Source organism: Ceratotherium simum, chromosome 2 (genome assembly GCF_057802395.1).
Source record: "Ceratotherium simum simum isolate JZ-2026a chromosome 2, ASM5780239v1, whole genome shotgun sequence".
NCBI lineage: Eukaryota > Metazoa > Chordata > Mammalia > Perissodactyla > Rhinocerotidae > Ceratotherium > Ceratotherium simum.
This window is the reverse complement of record NC_141901.1, coordinates 70,312,725-70,335,175: the sequence shown is the minus strand read 5'-3', so window position 1 is coordinate 70,335,175 and position 22,451 is coordinate 70,312,725. Positions and strand designations below refer to the sequence as shown.

General features: G+C 37.7%; 1 protein-coding gene across 2 annotated transcripts in view; it reads right to left on the bottom strand.

Annotated features, from left to right (window-relative positions):
* Positions 1-537: 537 nt before the first annotated feature.
* The window catches only part of ARHGAP29 (Rho GTPase activating protein 29), a 73,143-nt gene continuing 51,229 nt past the window's right edge, over positions 538-22,451 (bottom strand). For both annotated transcript variants that reach the window (XM_004420818.3, XM_087447114.1), the window contains exons 13-23: positions 16,802-16,959; positions 16,122-16,261; positions 15,738-15,842; positions 12,985-13,083; positions 11,857-11,996; positions 11,382-11,570; positions 10,965-11,102; positions 6,823-7,055; positions 5,239-5,569; positions 4,998-5,106; positions 538-2,581 (exon numbers count right to left, since the gene is read on the bottom strand). In XM_004420818.3, coding sequence (XP_004420875.1) covers positions 1,707-2,581; positions 4,998-5,106; positions 5,239-5,569; positions 6,823-7,055; positions 10,965-11,102; positions 11,382-11,570; positions 11,857-11,996; positions 12,985-13,083; positions 15,738-15,842; positions 16,122-16,261; positions 16,802-16,959 — 2,517 coding nt within the window. In that variant the 3' untranslated portion in view covers positions 538-1,706. The remainder of the gene's footprint in view (positions 2,582-4,997; positions 5,107-5,238; positions 5,570-6,822; positions 7,056-10,964; positions 11,103-11,381; positions 11,571-11,856; positions 11,997-12,984; positions 13,084-15,737; positions 15,843-16,121; positions 16,262-16,801; positions 16,960-22,451) is intronic.

Below are 22,451 nucleotides of genomic sequence, written 5' to 3'. Positions count from 1 at the left end.
TGGAACCAAGAGCACATCATTTAACTGAGCCTGTTTCCTTATCTGTAACACAGAAATAAAAAAAATACTTACTTACCCATCATAGGTTGCTGTGAACCTGAAATGAAACAATTTATGTAGGAACTTAGCAGAGTTCATGGCACACAGAGAGGGCTCAATAAATGTTGGCTCTTATTTTCTTTTTAGGTTTTTGTAGCAATACAATTCTTTTGTATTTCGTACAGTGCAAACTAAAAAGAAGGCTCCAGCACAAAAGGGCAGATTATTCACGTCTCCCTAGTCCTTAACGTCACATAGAACAATATAACAACTTCCCAGAAAGTGCATTCCACATTGTAGTCAAGGGATGTATGAGCCCAAGTGCTGACCACTAAGCCAATGGCTAATAACCCTTAAAGTCTCACACTCTAAGAGGCAACAATTTCAGAGACATCACAAGAACTTGAAATAATTTAACAGGTTATATATATATATTTTTTTATCAAGGGGCTATAACATGGTCATATAAAAGTATATACTACAAATAGAATTCACACATACAAAAGAGGCTATTTTATTTTTTTGTCCCTTTATATCCTATTTTAGGCAAAATGACAAAACCCATAAAATAAGAGAATTGTACTAGTTCTAAAAAATGGGAATTTGATAAATGAAATATATTCAATCATCTACACCTTCTCTCAAATTCCAAACAATGAGGCTTATTGAACTATACTCTTAGAATCAACTTAAATAAATCTTTGCACGATTCAGATGAAACATACATTGTCAATGGTTAAAAGTTCAGGTAGAAAAAGTACATAAAATTATTCACAAGTGAAAACATTTTATACAAAAGGAATGGTTTAAAAAAAACCCGAGACAATATCAAGAGGAAATGCATTGAATTTTAAAACATTTTTTGGACCATTATATAAAATACCAAAAGGTTCAGAACTGTTGAACAACAAAAGTTTATGCAGAACAAAGTCAAGAGGTGAAAAACTATAAAATGTATTAAAACCATCTAAAGCCAAATAAGACGTAACTGAACTATATAATTTAGAAACAGGTTTAAGTGCATTTTCTTGGTGCAATTCAACTGACTACCACATGTAAAATCTGGCAATTAATTAAAATGCAATTAAATACAGATCTGCAAGCCTTTTGGCCATTATGTGAATATTAAAAAGTTAAGTGAATTGCCAATTGAAAAATAAAAGGTTACATACATACTGTAAAAGCACAAATGGTCAAAGATGCAGTATAAAATTGTGTGAAAAAAACGATCATACCAAAGATCTTTCGGGCACTTGCATTCAGAAACATTCCTTTTATAAATAAGCACTTAGTTTCACTTCAAAAAAATAAAGCTGTTTTTCCCCAATTGCACCTATTAGTTAAGAACTATATCATATATTAGGGATGCATTTAAATGAACCATTTTCTGGGAAAAATCAATGAACTTTAAAAAAAAATGAGTCCACCTATTTATTCACAACTTCAAAAATATAGATAATTCCAGTAAGGCACAGATGTGGCCCTATCAAACATTCTACCATTCAGTATAACCAACACAAGATAACACAGTACAATGACAAAAAGCAAAGTTCATCATTTGGCAATCCTATACAAAAGGGGCCCTGTTGTCAAAAATTTCTTTCACAAAACGAACACAATACCACAAAACAAAACAACAAAAAAAGAAAAGCTGAATTTTGACAACCCTACACAAACTGTGGGATTTCATCTTCAAGGTCTTCAAATTGCTGCATTCGTTTTAGCCTTGGTCTCTGACATGGTGGATGCACGTCAGGCAGGTCCCGCTCCTCAGAGTTCTCTTTAGGCTGCCCGGCACAGGTTGATCCGTTTTCTGAGTTTGGAACTGATTTCAGCGCATGCTCCTGGGGAGCGGGAGCTGTGCCAGGAGGCCCGGCTGCGGAGGCTGCTGCAGGCTTCTCCTCATCCCCTCTCCCACTACCAGCGGGGGCATGTGGTTTATAAAACGTCGTCCAGTGCTGGGGCTGCAGTGTTCTGGGTGCTCTGACAGGAGCAGGAGGGCACGAGTCAGAGGACCGTCTCTCCAACACCTGTCGTGCTGACCTGACTGGCTCCGTGTACGGCTTACTGGGCTGGGTGGCACCGACTGGATGCTCCCCGCTGATCCTGACGCTCGTCGTCACTCTGTCCTGGAATGCACTGGGCGCAGTCATTGGAGGCTTTGCAGTTAGGTCGCTTTGTTCATACTGTTTCTCCCCAGTTTTTTGTACAGTTTGCTGGTCAAAGCCATCAAATTTGTAACAAACAACAGTAGGGGTGTCTTTTCTATTAACTCCTTCAAAGGTAGGGTTCTTGCAAAACTTGTCTGAATTTACATTTCCCATATTTCTGCCATTTCTCTCATTAGGAAGGCTTCCAAGAAGAAGTAGTCTATCGGCAGGCAAACTTACAGGTCTAATCTTGGTCCTTGGAAGATGCCTCTCAACACTATTTGTTTCCCTCCCGGGTTTCAGAGGAAGTGGCTTGGAGGTTTTACAAACATGTTGCATCCTTTGTGATGCTGATTCACGCTCTTGGTCTATAAGCAAATGCACTTTGTTGTCTGAAAAAGGGAAAGATTTATTTAAAAGTCAACTTATGGCATGTGGTTAATAATAATATTTTTTCCAAGTTATTCTCAGTTATCTAGGCAGAGGAGTTAAATATTCATCAAGTATTAAAGGTATATTTTGAATAAAATAAATAAAAATGTTAGAATTCTATATTTATTTAAATCAATATAATAAGCAGCTAAAAAATCCACTGCAGGTTAGTAAAAAAATTTGCTGAAGTAACTTCTTTTTACATGCTGCGCATGAACAAGTATTTGCTGGGTGAAAGAGCTGTCACGATTTCAATAGGCAGACATTGGTAAATTCACCTCAGAAAAGTGACACCAATTTACACACCAACCAAACGCAGGTGTGCCCTGAGTCCCAAGGCTTTTGCCTACTCGCTCAATCTGCTTTTCAGATACTCAACCCACAGTGAGAGCATACCACAGAAACGCCTTAGATGCCCTTCATATCTGATCAACTAATTAATGGACTACAGCATTCATCCTGTCCAATTAAGGCTGAATAGTTTTATTTTAAGTAAAAAATGCCATTCTCTCCATTTACTGTTTATTCCCAGACTTATTTTCTTCTCTTTCCTATCAAGTCTGGAACTATGGTCTATGTTTTCTCAAACTAGAACCATGAGGGCCGGCCCCGTGGCTTGGCGGTTAAGTGCGCGCGCTCTGCTGCTGGCGGCCCGGGTTCGGATCCCTGGTGCGCACCGAGGCACCGCTTCTCCGGCCATGCTGAGGCCAAGTCCCACATACAGCAACTAGAAGGATGTGCAGCTATGACATACAACTATCTACTGGGGCTTTGGGGGGAAAGAAAATAAATAAACTCTAAAAAAAAAAAAAAGAACCATGAGCTCCTTCAAACCCTGTCCCTTTTTACAGCACCTCTCCTAAAAAATTCCCATTTTTGGAAAATTCCAGCCTTGTGCTCATGCTCCTCTTTCGGGCAGTGGTCTGCAGACAGGTGCCATCAGGATCATGACATTCATCATCGCATCTGACCTTCTTCCTTACCTGAGACTGCTGACCTCTCTTCCCTGGGCTTCCAGGGCAGTGCTCTCTTGTGTTGCTTTCCCAGGTCCTTCCCCACATTTATAGACCATTCTATGGGACCTGATTCTTTGGGGTTGGGCTGTAGGGACCCACCAAAGTATATTCTTAAAGTTCTATGGGAAAAACTTAGAGCCTAATGGATAAGAGAGCAGACTCTGAGACCCAGTGGCTGGGGTTAGTTCAGCTCTACCACTTTTGTACTGGGCAAGGCAACCTCACTGTCCCTGAGTGTCTTCACCTGTGAGAAAAGAATCACAACTGTATCTACGTTGATGTGTGGCCTACATGATCGAATCACCAAAGGTGCTTAGAATTATCTGGTGTATCTATAATAAGCACTCAAAAACTGACAGTTATTATTATTACTATGTATTCCTAGTTGGGAGCACTGGGTCATGGGATAGTGAAATAAGCACAAACATAGGTTCAACTACTGACTGAACAATTTATTAGGAGCTTGATCTCTGGCATTATTTAACCTCTCTCAGACTATTAGGCTATGGGTTGAATGGGGCTAATACTACCTACTTTATAGCCCAAAACTGTTATGAAGATCAAATCAGACAAAAGGAATCAAACGATAAGCACAATGCTTAGCACAGAGCAGCAAGTACTTAACAAACATTAGCTCCTTTATTTCTTTTAGACCCTGTCAAGCTACGATCACTGATATTTGATTATACATCAAATTTAGCATATATGGCTGCATTTAAAAAAATTGGAATTTAGCTCTAGTAATGTATAGAATTACAGTAACAAATGGAAGCCTTTCCACCAGCTTGACAGTTACCATCACTGCAACTAAACTTATCATACAGTGAATAAAATGACAACAGTCAATGAAATAAAGACACACACATATGTGTGCTTAATGTGTTAAAGGCAGGGGACAAGTAAAAGAATTTGAAAAAAATTTTAAGAGTTCTAGGAGTCTAAATTTTTTGAATTTTAGGAGTCTAGTTTACTCTTTATGAGCAGTTGGATTAATACAACGATCTCTAGCAACCGAGATGCTAATGAATTATCATACTGCTCAACACATTCCTGCCTTGACTTTAACTGATGGCAAAAATAAATAGAAAAAATATATTTCAGAAAGAGCACAAAAAACACCTATGAACTTCAATATGTCTTTTTATAAGAAAGGTTATTGTGAAGAATGACGTTCATTTAAATGCAAGGTACACTAACAGGCAACTTGCTTGATGGCCAGCAAAGATGCGTTTACTAATGAAGCTTCCTTCTCTGACTCCTCCCAACTCCACTCACTTCACTCCACTCCTCTTTGGCTCTTAATTATGGTTTATTGGCACAGTTTTAAGTCAGTAAACATGTATTTTACAAGGCCACTCACCTATGAGACATGCATCACATTTTTCTAATGCATTTTGCTTTCGTTCTGATTCCTCAAATGATTTAGCTCGTTCAAAAATTCTGCTTTCACTGTCTGCAGTACGGATATCCTGTTGATGGAAGAGAATTTTTAAACTTGAAGAAGGCTAATGACACCTCAAAATAAACAGTTCAAAGATTTTTAACTTATTAACATAAACATTACAAAGTTCCAACACAATTTCATAAAGGTCAAAACTCACTTCCTTTGAAGAGAAAAATAGTGACTTCATGGAATGTTCTGGGTCTCTTTCTTCTGGTGATAACAGAGGTTTCTGAAGACAGCCTTGATCAACCTGGGGTGTCACACCACCTGTACTATACACAACTACATCTTGTGGTTGTAGGGACCCGTCGAAGATCTTCTGCGAGTAAGTAATGAGGAACTCTACCAACCGTGCTTGATTTGAATATTCAGCAAGAGAGGAGATGGTGACAGGCGCAGTTGTGGGCCTTGGCCTAACGAGACTTGGTCCAAATATCACTCCCAAGTTTCTGGAGTTCATCTTGTTTTCTTCTGCATGATCTACGACTCTGAGAAGTAGAACACATAAAGTTGTATGAGATTTCCCTATTAGATTTCCTTGATAATAGTTTACCATGGATTGGGAAGGGTACAGAAAAAATGGGCTGCAGAAGTCTAGGAAAAGGATATATTTATTTGATTAAATACTGACCACACACCAAATTGGGTTTCACAGTAGTAGGATAAAATTGAAGTAAGTAGCAGGAACTACTACAGTTTTACCAGCGGAAATAAAAAAAATACCCCTAAAACCTGCTCCCCTCTTAGTATACAGTACATCCTCCCAGGTCCTTATGCTGGAAACAAACATCATTGCTGATTTCTCTCTCACTGCCAGAGCTAGTCTTCAAGCCTAGTTGAGTCTCCCTCCTAAAGATCTCTGTTCTATTGCCACCCACACTGCTTTGACCTTACTTCAAGCTCTCATCCTCTTTTATTTCTATGACTATTCAAGGAGTTTTGAAATGCAGTAAAGCCCTCCCCTCCAACCCATTCTCCATATTGCTGCCAGAAAGATCTAACAGGCAAATCCGAGCATGTTAAATTCCTGGTTCAAAATTCTTTACTGGGTACAGAAGGAAGATAGTCAACTCATCTGCCAGGTATGTAAGACTTTCTTCATCGGGCCTCTACCTAGCTCACTTCCCGCTCCCGCTTGCTATATCCCAGCCTAACCAAATTCCCAAACGCAAAATGATCTCCTATGTCTCTGTGTCTGTTACCCTCTGCCAGGCATGCTCTTCTGCACATTCTCTGCCACCAAACCACTTCTGAGTTCTTCAAGTCTGGCTCAGAGCTACCTTCTCTGATTCACGACCCTCCCTCCCCATCTCCCTCTACGAATTGTGCGCAGCTCTGTTAGAACAAGAATGACGCTGCACTGCACTTGTGGCAGGTCTGCCCCTCAAGCTGACAAGCACAACAGATGGCAGAAATCTCGTTTTCATCCTTGTTTCCCCAGCCAGAGCCTGGCACATAGGAGGCATCTGCGGGAAAAATCTTGGCTACATGAACACAGATTCATTGTCTCCTTTTCCCTAATACATATGAGATATGAAACGTTCATTTTAAAAACACCACCACAACAATGTGAATTAAGTTAGTACTTAATACTACTGAACTGTACGCTCAAAAATGGTTAAAATGGTAAATTTATGTTACGTGTATTTTACCACAATTTTTAAAAATCAAAAAAACAAAAACAAAAAACTGATCAATCATCCACCCACTAATGGATGCTCGTCTTGCACAAAGTTCTTACCGCTTAAGATGTACTATGAGGTAATGAAGACTGTTAAAATTTGATGCTGGCAATTGTCTTAGAAGGTCTTTGCTTTTTAGAAGAATTCGGTTTATTTCTATGCATGTATTCGGCCATTTTTTGTCCTCAGAGCTATCCTTTTTTGTCTCTTGTTCTTCGTTTACAAGTTGAATCTCTTTTGCAAGGTCTATAAATTCCTTGTACAATCGGAATAAAATAAATGGTTCTGGGAGCTAAAGAAACAAAATTACATTAGGAATATCATTCTGTCCATTTTTTCCCTGATATTAACCTACTGAATAGCTACTGAATGGTTTAGCATGTTTTTTTACATTAACAAGACTTAAGGTCAATCCACGTTTAGAAATGTACAGATATTTGCTACAGATGTGATCTATAAATTGAATCTGACATCATCATCATAAATTATATCTATATTAAAAAATGAGTTAACAGTTAACAATCAGTAAAAACTCTAAACCTAAAGCTGCATAATGAGACTTAAAAATTCTCATATGCATTCTATACCAATTACATTCATGACTGCCCCAAAGTTAACAAGATCTTCAGCTGTTCTGTGGAAACGAATGCAGGATAATGCACAAAATAAGTCAAATTAATTAGAAAAGGCTTATATTCTGAATTTACTGGCATGGGGGAGACAGAGAACAAAATGCTACAGAGTCCTTGTGTTTTACTTGGGTCAGATTGAAGATTAGCAAAACACAATATGGCTTACAAGAAAGAAACTGTCAACATTTTATTTATCTAATTTTTATATACAACTTGAATTGCCATAAGTAGATCCAAAGAAAAAGTTCCTCTATCAAACTATCAAAGGGAATGTGCCACCTTGATTTGTCTACAAGTATAACTGATTTCAGTGTTTCCACTGCTCAGTGATGGAAAATACAGGGTACCTTTGGTTAGCTGATGTCCTATACTATCTGTGTGAGGTAGGCTCCTGCTTCTCCAGTTTTTCTGGCTGGTCCCAGAGAGGGGACGCTTTGAGATCAGTTTCTACCTCCACCACTCCGGGATTTGAAGGAGTTCACTATACCTCTTGGAGCTTCAGATTTGCTACATGGTACATGAGGAAAATGAAGGCTACTCTCTAATACAGTAAGAATTGAGCATGGCTTCCCACACTAAAGTCTTGGTCTCACAGCATTCCTGAGACAGAATGAGAACTGATAGCTTGGACCCCATACATTTCCTCTCCCTGACTGGCTAGAAGAGATAAAGGATGATTTACTGTGAGATTAACAGTCACCCAAAGGTACTTGGCCTCCATTTCTCAGATGAGAATCCTGCAAAATGTGATTAAAGAGATATCAATAGTTTCCTGGGCTAACATGGCAGATCCAACATTTGTACCTAATTTTTTTCCCTCCAGTGACCCCCCGATATACAGTTAAGCCCAAAGGACTGGGAGAAGAGGAATAGAGACAAAAGCAACATTTCACAAGCTGAACAGCACATGAACAAGAGCTGATTCAGCAGTCCTGAGAAAGCTGAAGTCCCAAACTGAGACCCAACATGATTTACAGGATCCTAAGGAGACTCAGGGACTGCCAGCAGTAGGTCCTCTAATCCTGGGGGAGGGTGGGCTATCCAAGAAGCATTAGATCTCTAGATCCTTGTCTCCATTCGATGCTCCTGGGCTACTATTTCCCCGAAGTCTGGGGATTTCTTCTCTAGGCAGTGTAAAACAGAGGGTCTCTGGATGGGCAATGCCAACACAAGGAACAGGTGGGCAACTACCTAAAAATAGGGATTTAGCAACTGCATGCACGCCCAAATGCTGGAGCCTTCTACTGTACTTGGCCCCCAGGGTTCTGGCACCATACCTCTAGGCAGGGAAAGACCCTTCTCTGGGGTATCAGACCAGGCCAAGAGCAGAGACCTAGGGATGCAGACAGAGGTGTTTCCCAAACAGCCCACCTATATCATACTACAATAAGCTCAAATCTTCATAGCCTTCATGTATTCAAGAGCTTCCAAAGAGATTTAAATTCCCAACTTTATCATTTTAAGCAGACAACCATGGAAGACAAGTCAAACAGGCAGAACAAAACCAACTTGAAGGTCTAGACCTGTGCTATCAATGTGGTGGCCACTAGCCACATATGGCTACTGAGCACTAGAAATGTGGCTCGTTCAAACTGACACATGCTCTAAAAGAAAAATGCACACCAATATTTCAAAGGCTCAGTACCAAAAAAAAAAGTAAAATATTTCATTAGTAATTTAAAAATATTGATTAGATGTTCAAATAATATTTTCATTATGTTAACCAAAATATTAAAATTAACTTCACCCTGTTTATTCTTTTTATGTGGCCACTAGGAAATTTAATACTATATACAGGGCTCACAGTATATTTATATTAGACAGGGCTAGAAGCTAAGCAGAGAAAAGAACCCTTTTAAAAGAAAGCTATGAATATCGTCAGGTAGATAAGATACTACATTCATTAAAAAAGAAAGAATGCTATAAAAGGGAGAGAGAAAACTAGAGTTCTTAGAAATTAAACACGATCTCAGAAATGAAATAGTTTACAGTGGGGTGGAAGATAAAGCTGAGGAAATATCTTAGAAAGTATAAAACAAAAACAAAAAAAGGAATAAATAACAGAGAAAAGGTTAGGGAACTAGAGAACCAGTACAAGTTGTCAGGTATCCAAACATAAGTTCCAGAAAGAAAATACAGAGAAGATGGAGGGCGGGGAGACAATGAGCAAAATAAAAGTTCCAAGAACTAAAGGCCAAGTAACTAGAATGACAGGGCTTGTGTGGTGCCCGAAACAGTGGATGAAAATGCACCCACATCAAGGAATATCACTGTGAAATTGTAGGATAATGGGGGAAAAAGAAGATACTACAAGCTTTCAGAAAGAAAACAAGCCACATACAAAGAATCAGGAATAAGAAGGATCTCAGGCTTCAAAGAGAACAACAAAAAAATGCCTCCAAAATTCTGATGAAAAACCATTTCCAGCCTAGAATACAACAAAGACACTTACAGATAAATAAGGCTTCAAATATTGACTCTTATTCCACCTTGCTCAAGGATGTGCATGACCAAAACAGGAGAATAAACCAAAAACAGGAAGACATGACACAGAAGACAGGTGTTCCCTCACAAAAGAGAAGAGGGTGGAGATCCCAGGATGACAGCTATTCATCATATTAAAAAGGATCCAGATGGAGAGCAGGACTCCAGAGATGGACCTGTTGAGGACCATCGTCACTGCATGCTGTAACTGTCTCTTCACCTTCACCTCAGGAGAGAATGCAGATGGGCTTGGCCCAGATCTTTTTCTACTTGGCTCATCGTGACAATGTGCTGATTGTTCCTGCAAGCCCTCCATGAGCTGCTGCCTGAAGCCACTAAGGCCTTTACTTCACCTCATAGAATTGTTTTCTTTGGACCTACTCCTGTAAACTGCAGCAATAAGAGTAAGCACAGAAAGAGAAAATATAGAGCAGCTCACTCTCCAATCATATGCCTCCTGAACTTCCAGTACCCAGCTTATAGGACAGCCCTACCTGATGCCCCAAATATGTTGAACTTCCAGGATGCATTCATGACCTTGCCCACCTCTCACAACAGCTGTTCTAAAATATCAATGAAGGTAAAGCTGTACCATAAACCAGACACTATGCTACTTACAACACTATTCTACTTACTGAATCCTTCATATAACAGCATGAATAATGGTGTTTCCTTATACAGCTAGATTTACGCTTTCCACTCGGTTTTCCAAAACTTAATGATACACTGTTTAGGACTACACAACAGGTATTAAAACTATTAAGAAGAGAAGGAGTTATTAGGAAAGACCACTGGGGTGAGGTTGTGGGCTACAACTGGGGAGGGCACACAAGGGCCTTCTATAAGGAACAGTAATGTTCTAGTTCCTTGAGCTAGGTGATGGGAAAGGAGTGTTTGCTTTTATTATTATTGGTCTTTAAACTGTACATCTATTTTATACACTCTTTGATCTGTACATTAAAATTGGAAAGATATCAATATGTTCTACGTCAATGAAAATACGTGTAGCAAATGTTATCAGCAAAATACAAATCATATATTTGCTCTTTTCTATTTAATGACAGTTTCAAAGGTAAAAACTTTACCTGTCGAAGGTATAATTTCAGGACGTCACAGATGTCATGTGAACTAAATTCTGAAATGTCTACCAAGTGCATTCCATTTTCCAAAGCTTGACACAGTTTTTCAGTTTTTATTTTGTTTCCACATACACGATAAATTCCCTTAAGAAGAAAGGGGAAAATTTTTGCAAAATTCTACATTAGTACAAATAGCTAAATGCAGACATGTAAATATATTTGATGTATATACTTCAATTTTTATTAAAATTTCAGAAAAAAATTAGGGCAAAATGAAGAAATATTTTCCAAATAAATCTGAATAAATTCAGTTACTTATTAAAATTTGAGAACATTGCTTTCCTTTAAAGTCTCCTCGTCTTTAAAACAAATCACACAAGCATTTATCTTTTTAAAATTTTAGTCTTAAGAATTATAACGTACCTGTAGACACAAGGCTCTATTTTCGATCTCTGAGGCACATATTTTGAGTATAAAAGGGATGCCATCTGGTTCCTTTCTTGCAAGTTGTGTGAATTCTGCTCCAAATAAGTGTATTTTCCCCAGAAGTTTCTGATGACCACAAATGATTACTAAATTTTCCAAACACTTTCGGTGACAAACAAGGAGACACTACAAGAAAATGATAGTTTAAAACTGGTTAACTCACCTTAAAACTATTCACAACTGAGAAAACTATAGATAGAGTGGTAACATGACAAAAATGAGTTTAAAAGGTGTTACTTGTGGTCTTCAAAATACATTTAACAGCAAAATGAAATATAAAATTATAGAATGTAATCTGTGGTTCAATTTACTAAAAATACATTTGCAAAAGATCCTAATCAGTAAAATTAATAACAAAAAAGTATAAAGCAAAAAGCATACAGGGGCTAATGTAATTCCAGAAAGATCTTACCTCTTCGCATTCAACACCTTGGAATACTACGATGCCTTCACAATCCCTACATTTCGTGGGAGATCTCAATTTACGAAACTTGTGAGTGAGAGCTGCCTTTGACATCAATGTTTTCTTAAACGTTCCAAGGGAATTGGGTCCTTGCAACAGAAATAGGTTAGTATATAAGAATTGTAAGATGACAGAAAAATTATAGCATATGATAGTTATTTTGAAAAATCTTTAGACTTGGTAATCATTCATATATTATTTTGAGTCTGTTAACATCAAAATAAGCATCCAATTTATAGATCTCTTATGAGGCACATTTCTCAAACAACATTTTAGCTTTGAGTAAAAATCACCATCAAATCAGTAACATACTTCTAAAATAGCATGGCATAATGTTTTCAGAATCAGCCAATGTACAGTTATTAATACGCCCTTTAGACAGCTGGGAAGTGTTACATAGGTGGAATTACATTCTTTGAAAATGCTCCTATAAAAGCTTCAAAGAAAACTAGCCACACGAGGTTTGTGTGTCAGCATTATACGTAATAAGAAAAAAGGTATTCTTAATTCATTATAAAGTTATAGATAACACTAGCTAGTTATATATCAATATCCTACAAGAGGTCAGATGTTACACATTATTTTAGGAAGTGATGCCACAGAGGAGTATGGAGGTCTCAAATGTAAAAAAATTAACTTGTATGAGTCTAATTTAAGTCATTAAGGTAACTGACTTCTCTTTCAGATCCTTCAACATCCACAACTTTCCTTGTCCTCAAAAAGTATACTTATTTACTTTTCCTGCCTAGCTTCTTGCACTGTTTCTTTTGAAGAGGCTTTTTTAGAATTTCTACGCACTGCAACCCTCTCAACAGTTAAGTCACTGTTAGGTTTATGAAAGATCAAAATATCTAGCCTATTTTAGCACCATGCTAATACATTTTAGATAAAGTAGTTTTGCTGCTTATTGTTATATTTGTATTCATAATATTTGATTAATAAATTATCAATCCACACATACATAATTTGTTGGGATATATTTAAGTCATTATAATGCCTAATACAGCAAAGCAATTCTTTAAATCATACTATTTTCCTAATATCATGCAGTGATACTGATTAAGACAAGTGCAATACCAGCTTCTGAAGGGGAGGGTGGCTCTCTTTCATCTAGATCATCTGCAGAAGACATGGTTCCACTGGACGGAGTTCGTGGAAGCTTTCGATGAAAGTCTCCTAAAAGAAAATTGTGGATACAGTTACCTGACCATTCACTGTAGAATTTCAGAAATGGGTAATAACATTTTTTGAATAGTACAAGTCATACTATTTTATTAGCTACGATGTAAAAATCTGCTTCCATTCTTAGACTCTGGATACACAGAATTCTGATATTATTCCAGGGAACAAAAGAGAATTTAACCAAATCTGACATTTCCTAATAAATTTACACAAAGTATGGATCATACATCCCAATGAGACCTTACTGCTAACTTCTGAGAGTAAATATCAGAGACTGTAGGCTCTACAAGGACGGGGAGGATTTTCTACTCACATTCACATCTAATATCTGACAGAGTGGCTGACACAATGGCAAAGTTGTCATTAAATGCTTGCTGAATTAAGTTATAAATGAATGTATACAATGTACCCTAAAGCTTCCTAAAATATACAAAAATCTAGAATACAGCAATACAATAGTAACACCACATTTATCTCACAAGTAAGACAGGAGACTGGGAAGCAGGAACAATGATCCCTGGCAGGGAGCCGAGAGCACAGGATGCAGCTTTGTCAGCAAAGGACTCCGCTGTGTGTATCAAAGAACGTTCAGAAGCAGCCCCGCTAGGTAATGAGGTTTATCTGCTCCCTGCTGATGTTAGAAACAGGGCTATATCCAAGCGGAAGAATTCACTTAACTCGAGGCCTTAACAGTCTTAGGTTCAGAGTTAGAAAGGGCTTTACAAATGATTTAAACCAATACCCTCTCCCAAAAAATATGTCTCCTCAAAATATGCTTGAAAGGTGGTCATCTAGTTTTTGCTTTGAATGTGTTCCCAGCGACTGAGAAATCATGAGGTCACGTGTTCCACTGTAGGACGACTCTAATTGTAAAATGGCTTCCTTATATTATTGAACAGACTCTGCCTCCTTATAAATCCCAGCCTTTGGTTATACTTTTCCCTAAAAGAGCTAAAGGAGCAAACAAGCACTCTAACTCGAATCCCTTTTCACTTCTGATATTTGAGGACAGCGGTCATGCCCCCAAGTTTCCTCTTTTCCGGGCTGAGCATCCTCAAGTCTTCACCCATTTATCACGTGACTAGGTTCCAAATGTTTGTCTTTATCACATGAAGTCTCACATGATCCCAAGTGATTTAGGGCTTGCTCTAGATTGGGCCTTTATTTCAGTGGATAGCTAGAACCATCTTGTTCTTACAAAGCTATTCACAAATATTCAGTTAAATATTTAGGCTCACATCTCCAAGGTGTCCCTTGAACAGAGCTAGTTTTAAAGGAAGACACAAAGTAAGCCTACAAACCCCAGTGCTGCATGGAAGTTAATTCTAACTTTGAATTCAAGACGTTTATTTACGTGAATAAAATTTCTGTAATATGTAGAACACTAAAAACAAACAAACAAAAAACCCTTGGACTCTGAGGCAGGTTAAATCCTATAATGCACCCTCCACAGCTGATATCCTAGGAGAAAGAAACGTAGCCAGGAAGAATAAGACTGAAACAGTCGTTCTTAGAAGAGTGGAGGAGAAAGAAAGAATGTCGAAGAACCTCATGGGTTCAAGTGCTACCTTCTTCTCCTGCTAGCTGTATAACCTATGGCAAGTTATCCTTTCTTTTTTTTTGGTTTACTGTGGTAACATTGGTTTATAACATTGTATAAATTTCAGGTGTACACCATTATACTTCTACTTCCACATGGATTACATCATGTTCTCATGTTCACCACTCAAATACTAATTACAATCCATCACCACACACATGTGCCTAATTATCCCTTTCACCCTCCTCCCTCCCCACTTCCCCTCTGGTAACCACCAATCCAATCTCTGTCTCTATGTGTTGGTTTGTTGTTATTATTTACTACTTAATGAGTGAGATCATACAGTATTTGACCTTCTCCCTCCGACTTATTTCACTTTGCATAATACCCTCAATGTCCATCGATGTGGTCACAAATGGCAAGCTATCCTTTCTGAAGCCACTAAGGGAGAGTTCAAAACACCTACTCTGCGTCTCTAAGGAGCACGAGACTATTATATCAAAGTACCTTAAAGGACATTTGTAAAAAATTAATAAGTAATCAGAGGCACAAGAATTGGTGTTAACTGTACTGTTCATTATAGCAATTAACTACAAAAAACAATCCAAAAGATAGATAATGATAATTATGTTTATAGAATAGAACACTATACAGCATACAGTATAAAATAAAGATGACTACTCACATCAATGTGGATCACAAAAAAAAAGATGCATAAAGAAGTCACAAAAGAATAGTATGATTCTATCTGTATAACATTCAAAAGAGGGCAAAGCTCAACTAGATATAGGTCGAACACATTTAAAATAACCAGGGAATGATTAACAAAATTCAGGATGATGGTTTACTCTGGTGGGAGATAGGGCAACAGTATCAAGGAGCTGTACAGAGAGGGGCCTTCCAACACACTGATAATGCTCTATTTCTAGGCTGGGTGGTGAATACATGAGGGTTTGTGTTATTTTTCTTTAAACTGTACATATATATGTATATACTCCTCTCTGTGAGACAGTTCATTATAAAAATAAGGTAGTTAAAAAATATCCCCCAAAAGGAATACTTTAATCTTTCATTGCATTTTCAATGCTAGACTTAAATACTTACATACCTGGACTTATAGATTCTGAATCCAGAGATCTAGATTCGCTGCTTCCTCCAGTGCTCTCAGAGTCACTAAACATCCCAAATGTCCATGACCTTATAAAAGAAGGACCTTTAAGAGAAGAATATTTAATGTCAAAATTTGGCTAAAGACGGATTTCTTAAGGCAAAATATTGACATTACATAAAATGAGAGAGGTCAAATTTCTTTAACAGTGATCAACTATCAACTTTTTAAGACAGGCACAGTGCTTACAACTGTGAATAAAGCCTAAAAAAGTTACAACTCAAGGCCTGATTATTAAATTCCAGAGCTGCATCTTATGTTAAAATCACATTTAAACAATCTGATCTTTCATAAATTAGTGCTCTCTTTAATGTGAAAAACTACCTGTTATATCTGCACTGTTAGAGCATCTGTCCTCTTCAATCTTACTAGAACTGTCAGGAAGGCGCACAACATCCTCCAAAGAGTCGGTAGGTCCATATCCAGAAGCGTGGGGACTATTTGTTAACTGTTTGTTTACACTCCTAAGAAAAACCCAAATAAAAGTCATCATTTAGAAGAATGACTAATAATCAGCTTATTTTATTCTATTTTCAGAAAAATCTGTTAACTTAATAAACAGAGTAATTAACTAAATATTAAGAACAAACTATATTATGTGGCTAAACTTCTTAAAGGAGATTTGAATAAAACTTATTAATCATTTGTACTTATTACAGCTGAAACATGGAAAAGAGTAGTGAAAGTATAGTCAATAATTCATGTCATGGTTAAACTTTTCTAATATAACCTCTGTGGAAAATGTAGGTCAAATTTATGAACAATAAAAATAGATACGATCATAATTTGCCATTCTCAAAGGATTTCTAAATCTCAAGGAACTGAGCTCTTGTCGAAATGGAAAGCTTTACTCTTAAATTACATCTTTAATAATATTAAAAAATTCAGAAAGTTTTAAAGCCCATTCTGCCAATGTTAGGAAAGTCACTGCCTTATACCAGATAGGAACTTAGCAATAAAGGTTTTCTCTCTTGAAATAATTTCATCTGTACATTAATTCTCACCCATCAACTTTTTCTTCTTCAGCTGAATTTGTGGCCTTGACAAACTCGCTGTACTCTTGGCCAGGGTCATAGAGTTTGGCACTATCACAGAGAGACTGCAAACTGCTTGCGAGGGAGGCAGCCTGCAGGTGCTGCATCTGGAAGAGGTTAACTGTCACCTGTGGTCACAGAAGAGAAAAAAGGCAGACTAACTCATGAGACACAGAATGCTATGTAAATATACATTTATTTCAAGTGACAGCACCAAGGAAAAGGCCATACAGTGAAGCACACAACACTGAACATCATCCACGTGCATACTGTGTTGCCTGACTTTTTGCAAGGTCTAGATCAGAAAAAAAAAAAAAAAAAAGTAGTTTTAATCCAACATCTAGGAGCAATCATTTCCAGCAAAACTGGCTTTAAACTGAAAAGTTCAAAAAATACAACCCCATGTCCCCACTGGTACACAATTTTAGGAAATGGACGTGTTTTTGAGGATTCCCAGCTCTGTCCTCTGATGGTCTGACAACAATTGTCTAAACTCTTCAGCGAAAAACATGGGGAAAAAATTTCCCATCAGAGCACTATTATTTTGACTTTCACTTTTTCAATCCTATAAAAATAGAAATGCTTTATACTTATAACGTATCCTACAGTACTCAGTTTTTTCATTAGGTATTATCTTGAATCTATTCAAGATACATTTTTCCATTGAGTTTATATAAATGCCTAAATATACTAGCACTACTACTACTTACAGTAACAACAACAATAACAACAACAGCTGATGAGTGCTCACAATATACCAGCTCCTTTCTGAGAGAGTTACATGAATTAACTAATTCAATGTTCACAAAAACCTAGGCTTTGGGTATATTGTGGCAAACCAACAGATGAGATCCCAGTCTTCACAGAGTTGATGTTTTCCTGAGGGTGGTGTCGGAGAGAGAGAACAAATAAGGTAAATAAGATAACTTCTGGTACTGAAACCTGTTATGAATCCCATATAAGACTGTCAAGTTATGGAATATGACCAGGTATGTGTTTGCAGAAGGGTACATTTGACATGGTAGGGTAGTGAAGGCCTCTCTGAGGAGGTGACATCTGAACTGAGACCTGAAAGAGCCAATGCAAAGTTTCAGGGAGAAGACAATCCAGACAAAAGGAAGAGGTGGTACAAAGACCCGAGGGCAAAACTGAGTGGGAAAGAGCCTGTCGGGCTCAAGAAAGAGAAGAAAGGCCAAAAGGGCTGAAGCACACTGAGAGGTGGAGCCAGAAAGGGAAGCAGTCATCTAAACCAGGGTAAGAAGTTTGGATATAAGTACAACGGGGAGCCAGTGGAGGGCTTTAACGGTGGTAAGAGCTATAACATGATCTGATTTATTTTTTATTTATTTTCCATGGGGAATGTGAACGAATGCCAAATTTCGATTGGCTTAATATTACTTCAATGACTGCCATGCTTCCTCTTCATCTCTGGATATACCAGATGATACTGAACTTCTGGTTAGCCTCGAAGTCCTTTCCAAGGTAGACAGGCATTTCCCCAAGGATAACTAAGACTCGGCATAAATAATATTTGAAAAGTGCACATAACAGAATAGCTTACTTGTGTCCTAACTCTTTCAAGGAACAAGGGAAATTCAAACTGCAAATGGTTAAGTGTAAGTCCAGCACTAGCTGTGATCAGGGAATTCCTCAGTTAACGGTACACTGAACTTACTCTCTTGATCCTAAAGGTAACTGTACATTTTTAATTCTTTTTAACAAACTTTATGAATCCAGTTAAAAACACCAATAATTTAAAAAGTCAAACGGGGGGCCAGCCCAGAGGTGTAGTGGTTAATTTTGCATGCTCTGCTTCGGCGGCCCGGGGTTCGCAGGTTCAGATCCCGAGTGTGGACCTACGCACCGCTTGTCGAGCCATGCTGTGGCAGCGTCCCATATAAAGTAGAGGAAGATGGGCAAGGATGTTAGCCCAGGGCCAATCTTCCCCATCAAAAATGAGGAAGATTGGCAACAGATGTTAGCTCAGGGCTAATCTTCCTCAAAAAAAAAAAAAAAGTCAAATGAATATCTGGCATAATCCATTCATCTGCTGAATGTTTGTCTCTGGATATTTGTTAATAATAAAGACTTAACCAATAATATATACCAGTAGCCCAATCTTAAAATCTTTTTTCCCTAAATTACTCAGCCTTCTCTCTCACCTAACAGAAATGCTAAAGAATGAGGACTCCAGGTTGCAGATCCTGCGGTATTTGCTGGGCATCTTAACTGGCGTGGCTCACAGGTACCTAAAAAATCATCACGCCTCTGGATCTTTTTGTCCCCTAATCTGTTCCCTGAATCAGGGACTTAGTCCTTTTCTTCTAGGTCCCCAACTCATAGCACAGTGTCCTAAGTGCTTCCTAAAGGGGAAATGAACAAATGAATAGTAGGAGAAAATGTTATCAGTCAAAGTCATACTGTAGTTCTGTACATTTTCTGGCACTGCTCACTCAAGCACACAGGACTTCCAACTCTATGCTTTCAATTGCCTACATCAAAGTTGCAGTTACTCCATGGGCACATGGATTAGTGCAAATTTTTCTGACATCTGTCGAAATAGAATTTTCCATAATTTCAAATCAATGGGAAAAGTTTCTCCCCTATAAATTAGCAATAATCTAAAAATTAATTTTTGTACAATATAATTTTCTATCCTATACTTTTTTTTAAAAAAAGATAAACTTTTCTTGAATGCTGTTTAAAGCAAAACAAAACAAAAAATTCTTGTTCTAATTTTTCCCATTCTTCAAAGCCCACTGATTTGAATTGGTTTTCAGTGACTGACTCGGTCATTTCTCCTTCCTCTCACTTAGCAATGTAATTATGATTTACATCCCACACCCTTCACTACTTCATAATTCAAGACAATTTTGAATATTCAGGAGTAATCCTTGGTTCCCATAACATAACTTATAATTTTTCTGGGACATGAATCTGATTTGTGTATCTTCCTTAAGATAGTGAGTGAATCTAACTGAGAGTCTAACATCTTCATATCTCAAATGATTTTTTCTCTGTAATCACATATGCAATGACATGTCCTAGAGTGAAAATTAAAAATTTTTTAAATAATTTGAGAGATGGTGTTGAAAAATAAGTCACCCAAAATCCAAAATTCTCCTGCTTTTGATGGAAAAGAAGAAAACATAAAGAAATCTGAAAAAGTCACAGTTTTTACCTAGAAAATAACATCTATATTCAAGAGCTGATTATCAGATTTGGTATCTTCTTGGATCTGCATGGAAATAATGCCATATGACCCATACAGAACAAGTAAAACTGATTGATTAAATTGGCTCAAAAGAACTCTAGCTAATAAGAAATTTTACTCACAAACATATATACAGAACCTCTCTATAAACTGTCTCTATACATTACGTGCTGCAGTGATTTTCATGAGTTTGGGGATTTGTTTAAGTTTGGGGAACTTGAACCTCAAAGTTTACTTCTTACACTGGTAGATACTCCTGCCCAGTTTTTCAGATGTGTTAATTCTCTCTCCCTAAATAGATGCTCAACTCCTTGAGAGCAGGTATCTGCCTTACATTTCTTTTACATAAATAGTAGGCATTAATAAATACAGATATGTTATATACAAGTTAGGTAACCTCTTGTTTACATCACATCAAATTAAAGGAAATCATACTTGTTAGATCACCAAATAGCATCACTTTTTAAAAGGCACGTAGACAAGCAAGATTGTAGCTCGAGAGAGAACTTAAAACCATGTTATAAGAAGAAAGGTAATCAGATTTGGAGGTATTTAGTCTGGAAAAAAACATCCAGGGAAGGAAGATAAAAATTATCTTTAAATATTTAAAGTGTTGTCTTGTGGAAGAGGGATTATATCAATACTACGACTTAAAAGGTCCACAAGAAAACAGATGTTTTATTAGCTCAATATAAACATAATGTTAATTTTGGAGTTGTCCAAACCCAGGCTGAATAATCATTCAGCAAGATAGTACAGTATTTAAGAGCAGAGGCTCTCAAGTCATTCAACCAGGTTCTATCCTAGCTTTAAAACTCACATGCTGGGTGAAGTTGATCAAGTTATTTATAAATTCTCTAAACAAGTGTTTCAAAAAGTTAATGTGCAAATGAATTATGTGGGGGACCTTGTTCAAACTGCAGATTCTGATTCCAAAGGCTGGGCTGAAACTCAAGATTCTGCATTCCTCATAGGCTCCCGAATTAATGAGAATGTGACTGATCCAGAGACCAGCTGTTTAGAAGAAAGGCTTTCTAGCCTTTAGTTTCCTCATCAGTAAAATGGAGCTCAAAACCATTATATTTACCTAATAGGATTTTGTGAGAATTAAATGAGTTAACGTAGGCAAAGAGCTTAATACACTGGCAGACACACAGTCAAATCTTAGCTATCGTTAGCTATTGTTGGAGGTGAAAAGGACTTGTCAAAGGTAAATGGTTGGCCTAAATGACTTATAAGGTAATTCTGAATCCTGGGATTTTAGAATTCTTGTAAATCATTTTATTAAAATTCTATAAGTAAATGATTCTACAAGTTATCACATATGAAGTAATAAGAATTTGGTAAATGAATGAGATATAATTTTAAACACTCAAAAACATTTTACAGAGGGTTTTTGATTCAGATAGAGTAAGCTCACTCCCCCCAGGCTCCCACTGAATTCACCTAAGAACTCTGGACAGAACGCATGGATCAGCTATCTTAGGACTCTGAAAAGTGAATGGTAGTAGGTAGACTGTGGAAAGAAACTACAATTCAAGGCATGACCAATCCGGAGGTACTCTTCCTGTTATTTTTCCTGCTACTGTGGTTCCTGGCCAGTACTCAGCTCCTACTCAAAATTGAAAGAGTGGAAGAAACCCTCTGATTTCTTTTGTGTGTTTGTTTTCTCTCCTGCCCCAGCCCCCAAGCAAGCCCCAAGCCCTAAGATGCAGTCCTGTGACAGTGGCAGTGATGGCAGCAGCAGCAAACAGACATCTAAAACTCTGAGGGGAATTCTTCTGTATAACCAGATGAATGGTGGTCTGAAGAGTGAGGGGTTTGTTTTTTTCTCTTTATCCTTCCTCCACTTGTCCCTTGATGGCAGCAGAGTAGATAGACTACAGTTTCCCAGCCAGATGACCGGAAGGGAATCACTTAGGAGCTGGAAAGTGAATCTAACTAGATCAAATGTCTGCCAAAATTTTTAAAAATCAACATTCAATATAGGTTATAAAGAAGACCCAGAGCCACATAAGGTAACATGGAAGATGTCCAGAACATCATCCAGAATTACTTGTCACATGAAAAACCAGGAAAATCTCAACAACCCACAAGAGAAAAGACGACAGACACCAACATTGAGATGACTCAGCTATTTGAATTACCAGATAAAGACTCTAAAGCAGGTAGTATAATGGTTTTAAGAGGTAAGGGCAAACGATCTTGAAACATGGAAAGTCTGAAGTCTCAGCAGAGAAATAGAAGATAAAAAAGGAACAAAAGGAAATTTTACAGGGCCGGCCCTGTGGCCTAGTGGTTAAGTTCAGCACACTCCACTTCAGTGGCCCAGGTTCAGTTCCCGGGTGTGGACCTACACCACTCATCGGTGGCCATGTGGTTGTGGTGACCCATATACAAAATAGA